Source organism: Ylistrum balloti, unplaced genomic scaffold (assembly GCF_031769215.1).
Source record: "Ylistrum balloti isolate Yb309-2 unplaced genomic scaffold, AGI_CSIRO_Ybal_v1 Utg370368, whole genome shotgun sequence".
NCBI classification, from domain to species: Eukaryota; Metazoa; Mollusca; class Bivalvia; order Pectinida; family Pectinidae; genus Ylistrum; species Ylistrum balloti.
The window spans coordinates 616,741-635,461 of record NW_026782259.1 but is presented as its reverse complement, the minus strand read 5'-3'; the positions used below and the strand labels follow the sequence as shown (position 1 = coordinate 635,461).

At 36.2% G+C, this 18,721-nt stretch overlaps 1 protein-coding gene across 1 annotated transcript in view; it reads left to right on the top strand.

Moving 5' to 3' along the window:
- Positions 1-1,798: 1,798 nt before the first annotated feature.
- LOC132553964 (protein naked cuticle homolog 2-like) overlaps positions 1,799-18,721 on the top strand; it is an 89,803-nt gene continuing 72,880 nt past the window's right edge. The window contains exons 1-2 of the mRNA XM_060218263.1: positions 1,799-1,945; positions 9,419-9,534. Coding sequence (XP_060074246.1) covers positions 1,921-1,945; positions 9,419-9,534 — 141 coding nt within the window. The 5' untranslated portion in view covers positions 1,799-1,920. The remainder of the gene's footprint in view (positions 1,946-9,418; positions 9,535-18,721) is intronic.

The window sequence follows — 18,721 nt, the reverse complement described above, 5'->3', positions numbered from 1 at the left end:
CGTGCTGGTACATCGTGCTACTCCCGATATCGTTGACTACGGTCTCCCGATCAACAACTAACAAACAATACATAGTTTGTTTGATGATACACCTATACACTTAATTTGTTGGTAACGTTACATATAAATCTGTTGTGTGACGGTAGAATACATATTTCATTTGGCGAATGTATATATAGATCTAACATCGTTATCGAAACACATTTGTCGTGTTGTATACATATATACAAATTTCCAAATATATAAATTCCTTTTTTCTCATACATATTTTCTGTAAAGTTATCCAAGTATTTCATGAAAGGAGGTTGTTAAATGGTACTTAAACTCAAACGGAGGCAGCCATTTTGTTTCGCTATTTTCAGTCATAACGTAACATCATTAAGCATTTGATGACATCACAATCGATTTCTGACTGGAGCAGCCAATGAAAACATTCCAGGGTATCAAGAATATGCAGAATTCACAGGGTAACAGATTATATATAAACATGTTTTTAATTAATAATTGGAAATTATACAGAAAAATACATAATGTTATATGTACACATATTTTGACGATATAAATGCATGTTTTGTTGGATATTAATCATAAATATTAAATTTTTGTTTGGCGGTCTACAGACATATTTTGATTGATGGTCTACATACATATTTTGTTTGTCTGTCTACGTACATATTTTGTTTGTCTGTCTACATACATATTTTATTTGACGATTTACATACATATTTTGTTTGACGGTCCGCTACAAACATATTTTGTTTGTCTGTCTACATACATATTTTGTTTGACTGTCCGCTACAAACATATTTTGTTTGTCTGTCTACATACATATTTTGTTAGACGGTCTACATACATATTTTGTTAGACGGTCTACATACATATTTTGTTTGATGATGTACATACATGTTTTGTTTGACGATCTATATACATATTTTGATTGACAGTAAACAGGCCAGACTGCCTGGTCATTTTTTCGTAGATTAATTTTTATTCCGTTTTAGATGAATTATTTGTATTTTATATCACTTGTAATATACATCCTTTTTACGTTGAATTGTTTACGCGCTCCGTCTATCATCAAAGCACATAACAAACTAGCTGGAGTAAAGATAAGATAAAATTTGACAGTCTAGTATCATTCGCCATTAACTCGGATTGTATTAAAACGTTACTATTGATGTTGTGTGTGTAGACTACAGTATACCTTTGGTAGACTAGAAATCTCGGGCAATCTAACCTAAGTAATAAAATACGCTTGCCATTCTCAGACTGTAGCTATTGGCCCCCATTTTCTACTTCGATCCCATCAACATGCCTCTGCTAGATTGACTTCATATCATGGTTAAATATCGCAATATTATTTACCTAGCGGCAACTTCAAAGAGAATTATAGCTGACTGGCTTAACCAATAAAATCATAGTGAAGATAGCTATGAACGAGAGATCAAAGAGAAACCAACATAGTGTATTCGTTACAGTAATGCATAGGGAAATCGGGAAGTAATTTTGACAAATTATTTAGAAATATTTTCTTTATTCATCGACAGAAGATATGTAAGATACGGAAACATAGATATCTTAGTACGTTTTTGTATGTTAAATATTCAAAATATAAACGTGATTTTGAAACAATACGATAACAATAATTTTCACGAATACACATATGCTGTGACTTCCCTTTGATATTTTTGATAATGAACTCGTCCAGCTGTCAATCACCGTGTGTGGATTCGCCTTCGGTACCGCCCTCCGCATGAACAGTGTGTAGAGACTCATGTGTTGTGCGATTATTGTGGAAGAGCCACTCGTGGATTGTACTAAAATTGTGGGAGATAGCAGCTTCAAAACGTGTTATTTTCGTCAAATTTGTGTTGGAATACTTGTACAGAATTTAAACTTTGATGGAAACAGCATGCAAAGATGGGAAAACAAGCAAGCAAGCATGGTAAGTTGGCAATATCACACTGTTAGCAGCGTTCTTTTGATACTATAGTGTATCGGACATTCGGGATCCGTAGGGCCATTTTTGGCCCAGGGGTGAATACCGGGGCATGCAATGTCCGCTGACCGGTCAAGGGGCCGTCTCAAAGTGAAAGGGACTTTAACACAGATCCCAGTTAGACCATATCATACTTTTAATTACAGTATTGTATAACTTACTGTGTTATTTACCTTAATATAATAGTGCTACCCAATATAACGGTAAGCTAACTTCTAAAACAGGTGCCCTGAGCTTTAAATAACACACAAGATTGCCAATTCTATATTGATCCTATTCTACATTCGAGTTGATATACTCCCCTTTTTCAGCATGTATATGATATTACTATACGTTTTTATTGACTTACCTGTTCTCTTTGATTTTAAACATCAAACAGATGCACTTCATTCCAAGTTAACGTGCAGGCTGTATTTTGGGCGAGGTGGTTTCGTTTGAAGTATCAATTTTCTTTGTACGTCTGTACATAATTGCAAAGTTCTTTTTTCATACTTACCAGTCTTTTTGTACACATGATATCTAGAAATGAACAGGAAATTGTATTTATCTGCCCTTTACCTGTAATACTCCCAATAAACAGCTGACATGATGTGTATAGATGTTTCGGATAAACACTGTATTGAGGAGCCGTATTCTTCACATACAAAATTAATATAAAAAGTATCAATACACACAATGTATTCATCAATAAGTCTTTGATGACTAATGCTAAAAAAATAATTATCATATCTCCCAGATGTGTTATTGCAGAACTCAGGTGATAATAACACTATAAAGGTAACTTTTAACTTTATGACAAATAATGAAAATAGTGCATGCAATGAATTCTAATGTATTCATATCTATTGTATTTATGTTTGACCTTTCATGCACATTGTGTTAATGGACTGCATGTATGTCAGTGTTTTGATTATTGTACATGTGCTGTGCGTTGGGGATGCATGCAGGTAATGGGAACCAAGTATGAGACAGCTATAGTGTACATGTTTCTTGAAAGGGTGATGGGGTGGGATACCCAGGTATATCGTGTATGGGGAAAGGGTGACAGGTGGGATAACCAGGTATATCGTGTATGGGGAAAGGGTGACGGGTGGGATACCCAGGTATATCATGTATGGGGAAAGGGTGACAGGTGGGATACCAAGGTGTATGGGGAATGGGTGACAGGTGAGATACCCAGGTATATCGTGTATGGGGAAAGGGTGACAGGTGGGATACCAAGGTGTATTGTGTATGGGGAATGGGTGACAGGTGAGATACCCAGGTATATTGTGTATGGGGAAAGGGTGACTGGTGGGATACCCAGGTATATTGTGTATGGGGAAAGGGTGACAGGTGGGATACCCAGGTATATTGTGTATGGGGAAAGGGTGACAGTGGGATACCCAGGTATATTGTGTATGGGGAAAGGGTGATAGGGTGGGATACCGAGATATATTGTGTATGGGGAAAGGGTGACCAGTGGGATACCCAGGTATATTGTGTATGGGGAAAGGGTGACAGGATGGGATACCCAGGTATATCGTGTATGGGGAAAGGTTGATAGGTGGGATACACAGGTATATCGTGTATGGGGATAGGGTGACAGGTGGGATACCCAGGTATATCGTGTATGGGGAAAGGGTGATAGGTGGAATACTAAGGTATATTGTGTATGGGGAAAGGGTGACAGGTGGAATACTAAGGTATATTGTGTATGGGGAAAGGGTGACGGGTGGGATAAGCAGGGAATACTGTGTATGGGGAAAGGGTGACAGGTGGGATACCCAGGTATATTGTGTATGGGGAAAGGGTGACAGGTGGGATACCCAGGTATATTGTGTATGGGGAAAGGGTGACAGGTGGAATACTAAGGTATATTGTGTATGGGGAAAGGGTGACGGGTGGGATACCCAGGTATATCGTGTATGGGGAAAGGGTGACAGGTAGGGTATCCAGGTATATAGTGTATGGGGAAAGGGTGATAGGTGGGGTATCCAGGTATATAGTGTATGGGGAAAGGGTGATGGATTGGATATTTAAGGTATATACCATGTTTGGGAAAATGATGGCAGATGAATTCAGGGTATGTATTGTTTGAGGCATGATTGACAGGTGTAATATTCAGGGTATACCATATCTAGCCATTGGTCAGTTATATTTTGGCCTTGGGGTAGGTGTTATATGTGACATAGTTATCCTCTCACATCTGGCACTTTTAGGCTTGACCCATATTGACATAGTTATATGACCTTCACCTTGTCACATGTAGAACCTTGACCTATATGTTGTTCCTTTTTCTGTTGCATGGTATTTTTTAATGGATTCTTGGTATGCCTGCCCAGTGTGTCGCACTAAAGAACCGCCAGAAGGTAGGTTTTAGTCCCCAGCTTCTTCCCTCACCTTTCCTTCACTGTTTACGTTTTGCTTGTTGTGACAGTTTTGTAAGGTGCAAGTCATTTTACACTAAAGGTAACGTGAATTGATCCACGATATGACATAGCATCTCTATCAGTATGAATCATAGTTTGTGGTTTTGTCCTCAACTTACAGCTTTGTTGTAACTAATACCTGGTAGATATAGTCTTACTAAATGTAGCATTACTTACATGATACATGTTTTAATTGTATTATTAAAAAAAAAACCTTTAGACTATAGGTTTTGTAAGGTCAGAATAATTTGGATCTCGTATAACTACAAATTCAGTAATATTACTTTACACAAGGTTAACACCGGGAAAGTAGTACTTAATACAAATAAAAAAAGTATTCAAAATTGAAAGAAATAAAGCCACTTAATTATTTTAAAATGTAATGGATCGCATCACATTTCATGTGAATCTGTATGGTATTGATTAGGGTTACAGTTCTCATTATCAAATCTAATTACTGTATAGAGTCAGTATAAAAAAGTGACCCTAAATTGTTCCATTTAATTTCACTTGATATAGAAATGTTTTTGTCAAATGGAGGAGCAAAATGGTATTTTTTCCTAGATAAGGAAATGACTCCAAAATTATTTCAACTGGAAAATTACCTGCTGTAGCTGTCACAATTATGGAAGGACATTTCATCCTATATGGCAATCTGAATATTTTTTTTTTCACTCTGGCTCCTAAGTGTTTGAAGTGGTGTTACATTACCATCGTCAATAGCATACTGTAATTATATTATAAGTATAGTGTGTGGACGGTAATGACACAGAGGGATCAGTAAAATTACTGTGTGGAGCCAGTGTCCCAGAATTTCAACGAAAACACACGTACCGTAAACAGACCCTGGCTTAATAGAACTTTGCATCACTAAAATATTTCTTTAGCATTAAAACGTTGGAGTCTTTAACAAGTTGATGTTTTAGTTTGTAAAATGACAGAGAAAAACTGTCCATGGGTGAACCAAATTTTAATGGGACCAGAATTCCCTTGTTGAGAAAAGACAGAAGGTAATTTTCATTACTGGTGTTATTTAAAATTCATGAGAATATAACCAGTCAAATAATTGCTGTTTCAATGTGCATAAATTAAAGACAAGATCATGAAGTGAATTTTAACTGTTTCAGACACTTGGCACTTCACTATCACTAATTTGTTAAACATACCATGTCTGTGAGTTGCAGACAAGATGTATAAATTGCAATTTTTTCATATCAAAATCATTCTTTTTCTTCTAATGCAAATTTTCACTTATTTGAAAACAGCACAGATGATGTTTCGTGTGTACTTGAATACCAAATTATCACATATGTACCTGCATGCTGTCCAATGAGAAGTAATTACAGGGCACCAGGCGCTAGGGTAGGGTAGCACTTAGATGTCGTCACAAGTACCCTGTGATTTGTATTGTCAAGTAGGAGACTGGAGACATACCCAGCTACACCAGTGTTCTGTGATGTAGAGTGGGAGACTGGAGACGTACCCAGCTACACCAGTGTTCTGTGATGTAGGGAGACTGGAGACATACCCAGCTACACCAGTGTTCTGTGATGTAGGGAGACTGTAGAAATACCCAGCTACACCAGTGTTCTGTGATGTAGAGTGGGAGACCGGAGAAGTAACCAGCTTCCCCAGTGTTCTGTGATGTAGAGAGGGAGTCTGGAGACGTACACACCTACCCCAGTGTTCTGTGATGTAGAGTGGGAGACTGGAGACGTACCCAGCTTCCCCAGTGTTCTGTGATGTAGAGAGGAAGACTGGAGACATACACACCTACCCCAGTATTCTGTGATGTAGAGAGGGAGACTGGAGACATACACACCTACCCCAGTGTTCTGTGATGTAGAGTGGGAGACTGGAGACGTACCCAGCTACCCCAGTGTTCTGTGATGTAGAGTGGGAGACTAGAGAAGTACACACCTACCCCAGTGTTCTGTGATGTAGAGAGGGAGACTGGAGACATACACACCTACCCCAGTGTTCTGTGATGTAGAGAGGAAGACTGGAGACATACACACCTACCCCAGTATTCTGTGATGTAGAGAGGGAGACTGGAGACATACACACCTACCCCAGTGTTCTGTGATGTAGAGAGGGAGACTGGAGACATACACACCTACCCCAGTGTTCTGTGATGTAGAGAGGGAGACTGGAGACGTACCCAGCTACACCAGTGTTCTGTGATGTAGAGTGGGAGACTGGAGACGTACCCAGCTACCCCAGTGTTCTGTGATGTAGAGTGGGAGACTGGAGAAGTACACACCTACCCCAGTGTTCTGTGATGTAGAGAGGGAGTCTGGAGACGTACACACCTACCCCAGTGTTCTGTGATGTAGAGTGGGAGACTGGAGAAGTACTCACCTACCCCAGTGTTCTGTGATGTAGAGTGGGAGACTGGAGACGTACACACCTACCCCAATGTTCTGTGATGTAGAGTGGGAGACTGGAGACATACACACCTACCCCAGTGTTCTGTGATGTAGAGTGGGAGACTGGAGAAGTACACACCTACCCCAGTGTTCTGTGATGTAGAGAGGGAGTCAGAGGGAGGATCGAGACAGACACACCTACCACAGTGTTCTGTGATGTAGAGTGGGAGACTGGAGAAGTACTCACCTACCCCAGTGTTCTGTGATGTAGAGTGGGAGACTGGAGAAGTACTCACCTACCCCAGTGTTCTGTGATGTAGAGTGGGAGACTGGAGAAGTACTCACCTACCCCAGTGTTCTGTGATGTAGAGTGGGAGACTGGAGACGTACACACCTACCCCAGTGTTCTGTGATGTAGAGTGGGAGACTGGAGAAGTACTCACCTACCCCAGTGTTCTGTGATGTAGAGTGGGAGACTGGAGAAGTACTCACCTACCCCAGTGTTCTATGATGAATAAAAAAAGGCAATGTGTTCAAGATTTTAAAATTCATAAAAGGTCAATGACAGCATCATGTGAACAAAAAAATTTGGTTAAAGGAAGAGAGCATGTCACCACGGCAACGATTGTGTGATGACAAATGGTCACAGTGGTATAGAGACATGTGATTGATTCCTTATAATTGGACCAACTTGTGCTGGTATCGGTGTGAAAATCTGCCTGGGGGCAAGATGGTGGACAGCATGTGTGGTGTGGGAATTAGGACCTGAACATATCATCAATTTAAAACTGGGACACGTGGGATAATGGCACAAGGCTTTCTTTGATTATGTAATTAGCAGGCCTAATTTAAGTCTTTTGTAGCTGGAGGGGAAAAGGCATAACTGGCACATGTACTTTACAGCTGAAAAAAATCATGTTAAAAAAAATATCAAAAACTTGATTGAATTATTGTAAGCTTGGGGCATATAGTGCTTGTGTAAAATTTGATATAATTAATCAGTTTTCTTCACTCTTAATTAGTTCATTTAAAGAATGCATTTGCCAGATGTTTAAGTGATAACACTGATCTAGTTATTTTAGGTTGTTTTTGGTGTGTACTTGGCCGTTACATGTATATCAGGCATGTAATCTGTCAGTATATATACATGTATTGCCTTTGAACTAGATAAATGATATCAACATTCTGATCACCTATCAGCTTTGGAATCTCTACATGTATAGATCATTTTTTTGGCTTTGCGGACTTGTCAAATTTCATGTAGTTGTGGGACTAAGGTCAACTAGTTCAACATGTTACATAAACCCGGATATTATTCCAATACTTAAAGCCCTAAAGGAAATACATGAAACATGGCCAGTATTAACCTGCTTTGTTCATCCTAAACAATTTGTCATAATGATTAAAATGGTTACAGTGCTGTTTATCTGTGGTATAATGGTTACAGTGCTGTTTATCTATGGTATAATGGTTACAGTGCTGTTTATCTATGGTATAATGGTTACAGTGCTGTTTATCTATGGTATAATGGTTACAGTGCTGTTTATCTATGGTATAATGGTTACAGTGCTGTTTATCTATGGTATAATGGTTACAGTGCTGTTTATCTATGGTATAATGGTTACAGTGCTGTTTATCTATGGTATAATGGTTACAGTGCTGTTTATCTATGGTATAATGGTTACAGTGCAGTGCTGTTTATCTATGGTATAATGGTTACAGTGCTGTTTATCTATGGTATAATGGTTACAGTGCTGTTTATCTATGGTATAATGGTTACAGTGCTGTTTATCTATGGTATAATGGTTACAGTGCTGTTTATCTATGGTATAATGGTTACAGTGCTGTTTATCTATGGTATAATGGTTACAGTGCTGTTTATCTATGGTATAATGGTTACAGTGCTGTTTATCTATGGTATAATGGTTACAGTGCTGTTTATCTATAATGGTATAATAATGGTTACAGTGCTGTTTATCTATGGTATAATGGTTACAGTGCTGTTTATCTATGGTATAATGGTTACAGTGCTGTTTATCTATGGTATAATGGTTACAGTGCTGTTTATCTATGGTATAATGGTTACAGTGCTGTTTATCTATGGTATAATGGTTACAGTGCTGTTTATCTATGGTATAATGGTTACAGTGCTGTTTATCTATGGTATAAGATATAATTTGTTGATATTTGATGTTTGATTTTACAAACGATACACTGGAGACCGATACTTAGGCATATTATCTTGGTTTTTCTGAACTGTTACATGACATAAAGCACAAAGCCATAAGGAATACAACTCGAACAACATATACTTTCTCTCCATTTTACTGCGACAATTTAAACAAAAATACATTCCAGCATCTTCCGGCTTAAATCCTCTGAAGTCTTCCTGTGAATCTTTCAGATCTGCGGTTCGGAATTCCACAGATTTAAAAAAAAGTTCTTTTCAAAGACTGCTACATTGATCACGATCTTAGCAGTTGTCTTCTGTAGAGATTTCTTTGGTTCTTCTATGTACAATGATATTGTGTTTCATTTATTTTTCTTGGAGTTAATTGAAGTTAATTAGATCTATTTGAATATGTCCTTAATGTTACTCATTTCCATATCCTGATGTTTACTGGTGTTTTGTTTTGTAGCTGAATGTTTCCTGGTGAATGCCAGACTTAATAAAGCTTTAGAAGAACAGATTCTGAAACAGACAAAAACAACAGGCTTCAACCTGGCTAACTACAACCTCAATCACTCCATCTCCGTAAGTACAAACACATCAGCTTTAATCGCCTCGCTCATTGTTAAATATCATTGCAGTTTTCATTGTTTGTTGAAGATACATCATGAAAGGTATTTACATACCAAATAGTATTTGGATCATTACTGAGACACTTGCCAGGTGTTTGTCACTAGAATGATTAGCTGGTTACATTTGAAGGTCACATTGTAAAGTAAGATAAAAGATATTTGAAGAATTCTCTTCCTTTTTAATGCTTTATAGTTAAAAAATGGATTTCAAGGTTAAAATGTTTGTTATAAGAATTTGACCCTCCATATACCAGAAGGAGATTTGATATGGTTGAAAATGCAGACAAGTTTCCGGCCCTTGATAACTTTGAGCACTATAAAGATCTTTTGTGAATATGTCTTGTGTTCTGTTACATTCTACATGTGCATGGCACTCTATTGTACAAGTTTCATTTTAATGTGGTGTTTTTCTTCTTTTATTAGTCAGAATTCTATATTGTTTGTGTTGTGAATTTGAAGGTCTTTGTTAAGAGAAAAACAAGACAGGTTTACCTTGGTTATGTTTAGTGAATATGAAGATTACAAAAGATCAGAGAAACACTGACAAGTACACAAACGTTTGTGTGTACTGTTTTTAACATATACATACAGAGGTTTATGGTTTTCGAACATAAGAACTGACAAGTGAAGCTGTGGAATTGAGGAATTACGCCATGTGAAATTAACTAGCTACTGGTGTGTTTCTGTAAGGGCTTCAGCAGCTGTATACACTGATCAGGTATGTCTTTGTACTAGTGGTGTGGGGTTCGGGGTGCCTTGCTCCTCAACAACATTCCCTCAGCCAGAGCTGTCTATAGTGCAGCTTCAAAGGCACAGAAAGTGTTCAAGTTAAAAGGCCAGATATTTACTTATCTTTATATGAAGTCTAAGGTTGGCAACTGTATCAAAGATATGAGTTTGCTGTACATGATATATATATAAATCTATATAGGAGTTGATATTCTGTAGGTATTGGTGAATGACTCCCTGTGGCGGTGTGTAAGGAGTCAAGAGTAGCTTAACTAGTGGTAATACATATATAGGGTTTGAACAGGTTTTTTTTTAGCTCACCTTGTCCAAATTAAAGAACCAGGGAGAATGTGTGATGTTTATAGCAGTTGTCTGTCTGTCTGCCCAAGGACCAAAAATTCTTGATGCAAATCTTTAAGATTCTTGTTCTTTTTTATTGTAATGTACCGGTCGGGTGTGCGACTTGTACCGGTCGGGCGTGCGACTTATATGTAGACGAAAAAGAAATAAGCAGATTGAAAACACAAATAAAGAGTATTGTCTTGACATTGATTACGGACCGTTATGTTATTTTTAAATGGCCATTTTGTCAAGGCATATCGCATACACTATTTGCTGTAATAGGTTACGCTTCCAGAAAAAATAAAAAATAGTGATTTAAACCAAGAATACCAGAACACCAATACCAGACATCAGTACCAAGTTTTTTACGAGTAACTGTCCATTACATGTTTGTGACTGAATAAGATAGTCGAGAGCCGTCATTTACAACCATATACAGTATGATTTTAAGATTGAAATAAAAATAACATTTTCTGGATTTAATTAATCATACCTTTAAATATGAATCACAATAATCTGAATATACATATATAGATGATATTTGGTTTTGAACATCCTTAGGTGATTGGAACTCAATTAAGTAGAATGTTTGGCCCCTTGGACGTAGAGGAAATATTTATTGAAAAACATGCTTTGAATCAAGAGTTTAAGTCAAAAACCCAGATCTAAGAATTAGGAAATTCTTTTAATGACACTGTGGACAAAAATGTCTTGTTCTGATGGCCAATCATCATGAAATTACCAGATGAGTATTCCTGCTGATATGAACTTGAGTCTGTTTGGCACGGCGTGAAGACTCTTACAGTCATTATGGATGTAACTGATACATATCCGTACTCACAGGATGATAAAAAAAAGTTATTACTGATGTTGGTAAAATTCAGATAGATATTACAGACTCTTTAAGATCCGGGTACAGGGTATGATACTTCTATCTGAAGAATAGTCCAATTTTTGCTTTTAAGCACTATTTCTGTCAACAGATTTCTGAAACATTATAAATTTCGAATTTGAATTGTGATTATAGGCCAATAGTTCTTGGGCAAGGGTTAGCTTCACATCTACTTAGATCAGTGGGCAGGTGGCGCTTTACGAACCATCTAGATTTATATCTGACTGGCAGAGAAAAAAGATTCCTTTGATACCGGTTATATTTCTCCTCAAAAGAAATATTTGAATCAAAGAGGAGAAAATTACATGTATCTATCAAGGAAATCAGATATTTTTTGCCTTGCTCAACTAGGAAGGCTCGAGTCAAGTAGCTTACTTATAGATCTTCTAAGGAGGAGAGTTCTAAAGTGTCGGTGTTTGGGGTTTTGGTGGGTGGTTGGTATACTCAATCTTCACCAACAGAATCTCTGTTATGTATAGATCTAGGGAGGATATCAGTTTTATTTAGAATTACAGGTTATAGTAGATTCATATCTACCATATCTATGTTAATAAACACAATTTGTTTCAATGAAGTAAACTGAATGGAGGAAAAAATTGGTGTGATCAACAGATTGTACTTATACAATACGGATAGCTGCTTCAGATATGTTCATTTTTCTATAATCTATTTTCATGTATGGAAATTAAAGCAATAGATGTCTTCCATTTTGAAACATCAGAAATTTTAAATGAAAATTATTGATTGAAAAAAAGGTGAAACTTTCTTTACTAAATTTTTTAAATAAAAAATACAATCAAAATTGAAAGTCTTGGTAAGGTAAACAAGTTTAAGATTTCTTCTTAAATTGAAGTTGCAATAGAATGCTTCACTACATCAGGGCCCTACGCATCACAACCTTATAGAGGGACTTATCAGACGGTCTAGACCCTAGCACACATTACAAATTTACAGAGGAATTAGCACACTACATCAGGGCCCTACACATCACAACCTTATAGAGGGACTTATCAGACAGTCTAGACCCTAGCACACATTACAAATTTACAGAGGAATTAGCACACTACATCAGGGCCCTACGCATCACAACCTTATAGAGGGACTTATCAGACGGTCTAGACCCTAGCACACATTACAAATTTACAGAGGAATTAGCACACTACATCATCACAACTTTATTTTGAAAGTTATCGTACTATACCTAGACCCTAGCACACATTATAACTTTACAAAGTTAGTATGTTTCGTCGAGACCTAACACACAACTTTATTTTGGAAGTTAGCATACTATACCTAGACCCTAGCACACTTTATAACTTTACAAAGTAAGTTAGTATGTTCCGTCTAGACCTAACACACACAACTTTATAGAGGAAGTTAGCACACTGTGTCTGTACATCTCCTGTACATCAGAAACATTTTTGGTTCAGGCCAATTTGAAAATCATGTCCATGATAGAATTTAAGACAAAAGGGAGGGATGAGAAAAACTTTTGATATTGGAGGCTTACTGAGGAGGCTTGGTTTTATTCAAATCACTAGGTTATTTGATTACTTTGTAAGAGTAGAATGGCAAAGTGATTCTTCTTTATCACAAACACATGTCAGTCTAGTGAGGGCTGTGTAGGACATGGAGTCCTGCCCTCCGCCAGGAACCTCCAGCTTCCTTTACATCAAAGAGGAGGTAGGAGAGTGGAAATGGATAGTTCTAACCAGACTTTAGCTTTGTACCCTATCACTAAGTATTACACAAAAGTTTTTCCCTCCCTATTTGATTATGGCCATGTTTTGAGTTGAAGCAGCTGTCCCAGATTTTTTGAACAACCCACCTTTAGGGTCTGATGGTAGTATATGTGTAGACATTCTGTTATAGAAGAAGGAATGAATTTATTTAATAATAACTGGAGTAACACATTTGTACACACAAGTTAAACAGGTCTAATATGAACACCACAATTATTGTGGCACCTAGTTTACCTAATGTGGATAAAGTTAAAAATTGTAGTCACAATAGTAAGATAAATGGTTTTGGTTGTTTTTGACATGCAGTGCAAATGGAGTGCATGTTTTACAAATACGAGTCAGTTAAACTTGTGTAAAGTTTTTTGTTGAAAGTTGAGTGGCTATGACAAAGGTGAGATTATCAGTGTTTACAGTAGATGTATAGTAACGTTTGATAAACATGGCTTTATGCTGTTCTACTTCAAATATACATGTGTTGCTCACATGTCCGCAGTCAACTTGGAGGTTGGTTTTATTTCATACATGAAAAATTTTTGTAAGATGTTCAACAAGTGTATATTGTAGACATACAGCCATTAGATATAGGAACTGTTATAATCAGTGTTTGGGTGGAGCTCATACAACTGTCAAGACTTCACAGAAATTTTATTTTTTATTTTTGAAGGTTGGTGTGTTTCATCATCATAGTTATGTTTGTCAATTGACAGTTCGTTAAGTTGATGTTTAAATGGATAACCTTCTACACAATATTTGATTCTATATTTCTTGTGTAGTTTACTGTAAATATATATCTGGTTTTCCCCTTCTGATCACTTTGAATGCTTCTTGAATGTTAAAATTTCATTTTATAGCATAATGTATATTTGATTCCAGTAAACAGCAATGACCTTTTCTATGAGATCAACAACTTTGGGTTTTTACAAATACTGGTAACAGCGATGATGATGGTGATGATGATGATGATGTCATGCAGCATTGCATAGTTGTCAAGGATTGAATCAAATCCACTTTAACTAAGTTCGTAACTAGGCAGATTTTTGTGTTGTTAGTTATGGTGCTTTAAATGTTAAATGTCGGCTTTCGGAATGAGTCAAGACAAACATCTAACGAAAATATGAAGAGGTTAGGACAATGCCTGGATCTTAGGGGAAATAGTATTGTCTACAACAGTACTTAATGCTAAAATGGTGGAAGACAATCTGATAGGTGTTTATGTTACCTTTGTAAATGATCGCGGTTCAAGGCCTGTCAACATTCATGATCAGTCTATTGTGAAATGATCGACTGACTGTCGGAGACCCAAATTAACAAAGATTTGAATAAGGTTTAGTCTTTTGTAGGGGAATGTCTTGTAGAAATCACTAACTAATTTTATTGTTTGTTACAAAAGATTTTCTACATGTTTGTTATCAGTAATTAATAAGTCATGATGCTAGTTGAGTTGTACAATTTTGTATAATTTTGATTTTAGAAGTTAAAAAACCAGTTATTGGATTTAAAGCTGATGTTGAATCGGACCAGGATCTCAATGACAAGATCATTGTGGGTCACACACCTTGTTTCGTTGAGTCTGAAATTATCCTCAATAGTGTCGTTGCTGTCTTTCTGTATCAGATTAAACTCACCACGACTGGTGGCAAGGGCGGGGCCAGCGTTAAAAAACAAGGTCGAAACTTCCCAGAATCAAAGAGATTTGTGGAGAAGGGGGTATTTATATAGACAAAAGGTGACTGTATTCAGTGGAAAAGCCATAACATTTGATACACCTTCAGTGACAGGCAGCCAAGTTTCACTTTCTAATCTTAGCTCATGAAATCGGCCACAGTTTTGTGAATCAATACCATAAAATTAAGGTTTATAGGCAGCTTTGGTTGAGAAATTAATGTCAGAAGTATGTAATTATGGTTACCAGGACAGTTGGCTGGAAACTAATGGTAGCATTTAGGGAGGCTATGATAACAAGAGAGCACCTGTGTACTTAGTTACAAGGTAAGGTAGCAAGTTAGTGAGTTACAAGGTAAGGTAGCAAGTTAGTGAGTTACAAGGTAAGGTAGCAAGTTAGTGAGTTACAAGGTAAGGTAGCAAGTTAGTGGATTACAAGGTAAGGTAGCAAGTTAGTGGGTTACAAGGTAAGGTAGCAAGTTAGTGAGTTACAAGGTAAGGTAGCAAGTTAGTGAGTTACAAGGTACGGTAGCAAGTTAGTGAGTTACAAGGTATAAGGTAGCAAGTGAGTTACAAGGTAAGGTAGCAAGTTAGTGAGTTACAAGGTACGGTAGCAAGTCAGTGAGTTACAAGGTAAGTTAGCAAGTTAGTGGTTTACAAGGTAAGGTAGCAAGTTAGTGGGTTACAAGGTAAGGTAGCAAGTTAGTGGGTTACAAGGTAAGGTAGCAAGTTAGTGGGTTACAAGGTACGGTAGCAAGTCAGTGGGTTACAAGGTACGGTAGCAAGTTAGTGGGTTACAAGGTAAGGTAGCAAGTTAGTGGGTATACTAGGTATTTAGGGGGATAGTTCTCTACAGGGAAAAGTAGCAAAATTATAGTAAAATGTTTTGTTAGGGTAAGTTTGAGAAATTGAGTGGGCATTAGTTTCAGGGTAAAATGGCAAAACGAGGAAATAATTCAGTGTAAGAGCGTAGCAAAAAAGTGGCAAACTAACAGGGGGAAAAAAGATTTTGATGAAAATATGGGTGGAATATGTGATAGAAATTCTCAAGGTTGATCGGAGTTAAGCAAGATATCAGACGAGATATAAATTCCATAGTAAAAATTATGATTGGTTTAGGAACAGCTCAGTTCTATAATTAGGAAAGGGTAATCTTATTTCCTGTAGATCTGTTCAACAAAATATGATTAAAATAGATACATAGAAATGTGGTTATCTGTGGCGAACACAGGGCAGATATATTCTTATCAAATACATGTCTCGTAATCACTCTGTTTCCTGTTGGTAATTTTCTGCTTCCCTGTATTAACTGGTCGGGTGATAAAGGAATTTCCGTAGGAGACATATTTCTTAAGGAAACAATAATCATGCCACCTGCGACATTCTTTCAAAATTTGAGTTAGTTTGGATAGATCCAGAAATTTCGTTGAGACGATGAAGAGTTGCTAGCCTGTAAAATTAGTGGTGGATGTTTAATAATTATCTGGTAAGTTCCAGTACAGCATATCTTGTTTTAGACGGTATTGATACATGTCAGGTGTGGGTAAAATTATCCTTCCTCCATGTAGTTAGTTGGCTTGCATATTAAATTTTGTGAACAAATTGTGACGAGGATCAATTGGTTGTCGTTCAAAATGCTCTAAAGTTTTATATGTTATTGCAATTTAAAAAGATGATAGTATTTTTTTTTTTTTTTACGAATATATTTCTTTGAATTCAACACATAAATATATAGAAAGTTGGACTTAATATGCCTTCAAATGCTTCAGGATCAAGACACACATATCAGTGTAATAAATGTAACATTGTACATATCACATAGCTGTCATTCATGGGTGCAATAGTTTTCTTTTTTTTTTTTTTTTTTTCGCTCCAGAAATTTTGAGATATTTAACAAAACTGAAGGCTTTGACAAGTTAGGTGGTCTAGAGATTAACCTAACTAACACTGTCTATTTAGCCTTGTTTTTAGGGGAGATATTGAATTCTGACCTTTAACCCCTGCACATACACACCAATCGTATCATATCTGAAGCAAGTTAGATCGAACAACATACAATTTTACTGTTGAAGTGATTTTCTGTCCTGTTTGTGTAGGTAATGAGATTGTAGGGTGTCACTTGTCAGATCCTTGGGGGCGGATTAAGATCACCACACTTTGATCTTTCCGTGGATGACCATAGCTTTTGTACTCAGTCACAAGCCAGAAACCTAACTCATGTCGTGGAAAAAGTCCTTCCTCTGAAAACCTTTTAATAGAACTAATCAGACGTGAAATGCTTAAAATCTCTGTCTCAAATTGAAATGTATACAGCGTCTCTAGATCTATACCAATGAACAGTAATAACTACCAGTGAAAACGTTGAAAGAGTATTATTTCATACTGATTATAGATACAAGCTCATGTGTGAAGGTAGACTGTTATACCAGAGCAATGACAAAATGTCTGCTCGGACAGAGTTGGCATTAATGACGAGACACTAGAATGTCATACTATACTGGTTACATACAACTTACCTGTGTTCAGATAACAGTATTATCAGGGGGGCTGTGATTCTGCTAACATTTTGTTATGGTGATGAATATATGGTTGGATATTACTTATATTGTAGTTTTTTTAATTAAATGAATGTTACTTTTTTAAGATATACAGTAATCAGTATGTTTAAGTTAGTTGTTTTCATATTATGGTACATTTGTATCAAAACTGCTGTAGTAGCGATATTCTGATTAAAAAGGGAAGATATAATTACATATTGATTATCTAATTACAGATTGATAATCCATATCTGTAATCAAATTACATATTAATTTCTTTTAATTACATATTGATAATCTAATTACATATTGGTTATGTATAATTACACATTGATAATCTAATTACATATTGATTATGTATAATTACATATTGATAATCTGATTACATATTGATTATGTATAATTACACATTGATAATCTAATTACATATTGATTATGTATAATTACATATTGATAATCTAATTACAGATTGATTATGTATAATTACATATTGATAATCTAATTACATATTGATTATGTATAATTACATATTGATAATCTGATTACATATTGATTATGTATAATTACATATTGATAATCTGATTACATATTGATTATGTATAATTACATATTGATAATCTAATTACATATTGATTATGTATAATTACATATTGATAATCTAATTACATATTGATTATGTATAATTACATATTGATAATCTAATTACATACTAATCATCGGATTACATATTAATAATTACATATTTATATTGTAAATCTAATTACATAGTAAAACATTCTGATAGCCTTATTCAGTGATGACAATCAATTTTTGAGGTGAAAATCTAATTACATAGAAAAAGTGTAGTGATAATTAAATTACGTTCTAATAATCTCCTACATTCTGATAACCTGATTATATAGTTATCAACTAATTAATGATAAACTACACTTTTCTATCTTATACAAGGTTATGTTATTAATTAGTTATCGGTCTGATCGGTGTCTGATCGGTGTTTGATCGGTGTCTGATGATTTCCTCGATAGTGTTACATGTGATATTGTTGATAATGATACATGTGCTTGTGTTTGGAGGGTACACTAAATGATGTGTAAGCAGAGGGACAAACGTATTTGAAGTATTGATAAAACAGAGGCCTTATCACAGCTACTTATGGTAGGCATGCTTCAAAGCGATCAGGTACACCTGGTAAACATGGTACTGGCCACCGGCTGAATACACAGGCAGACCTCAAAA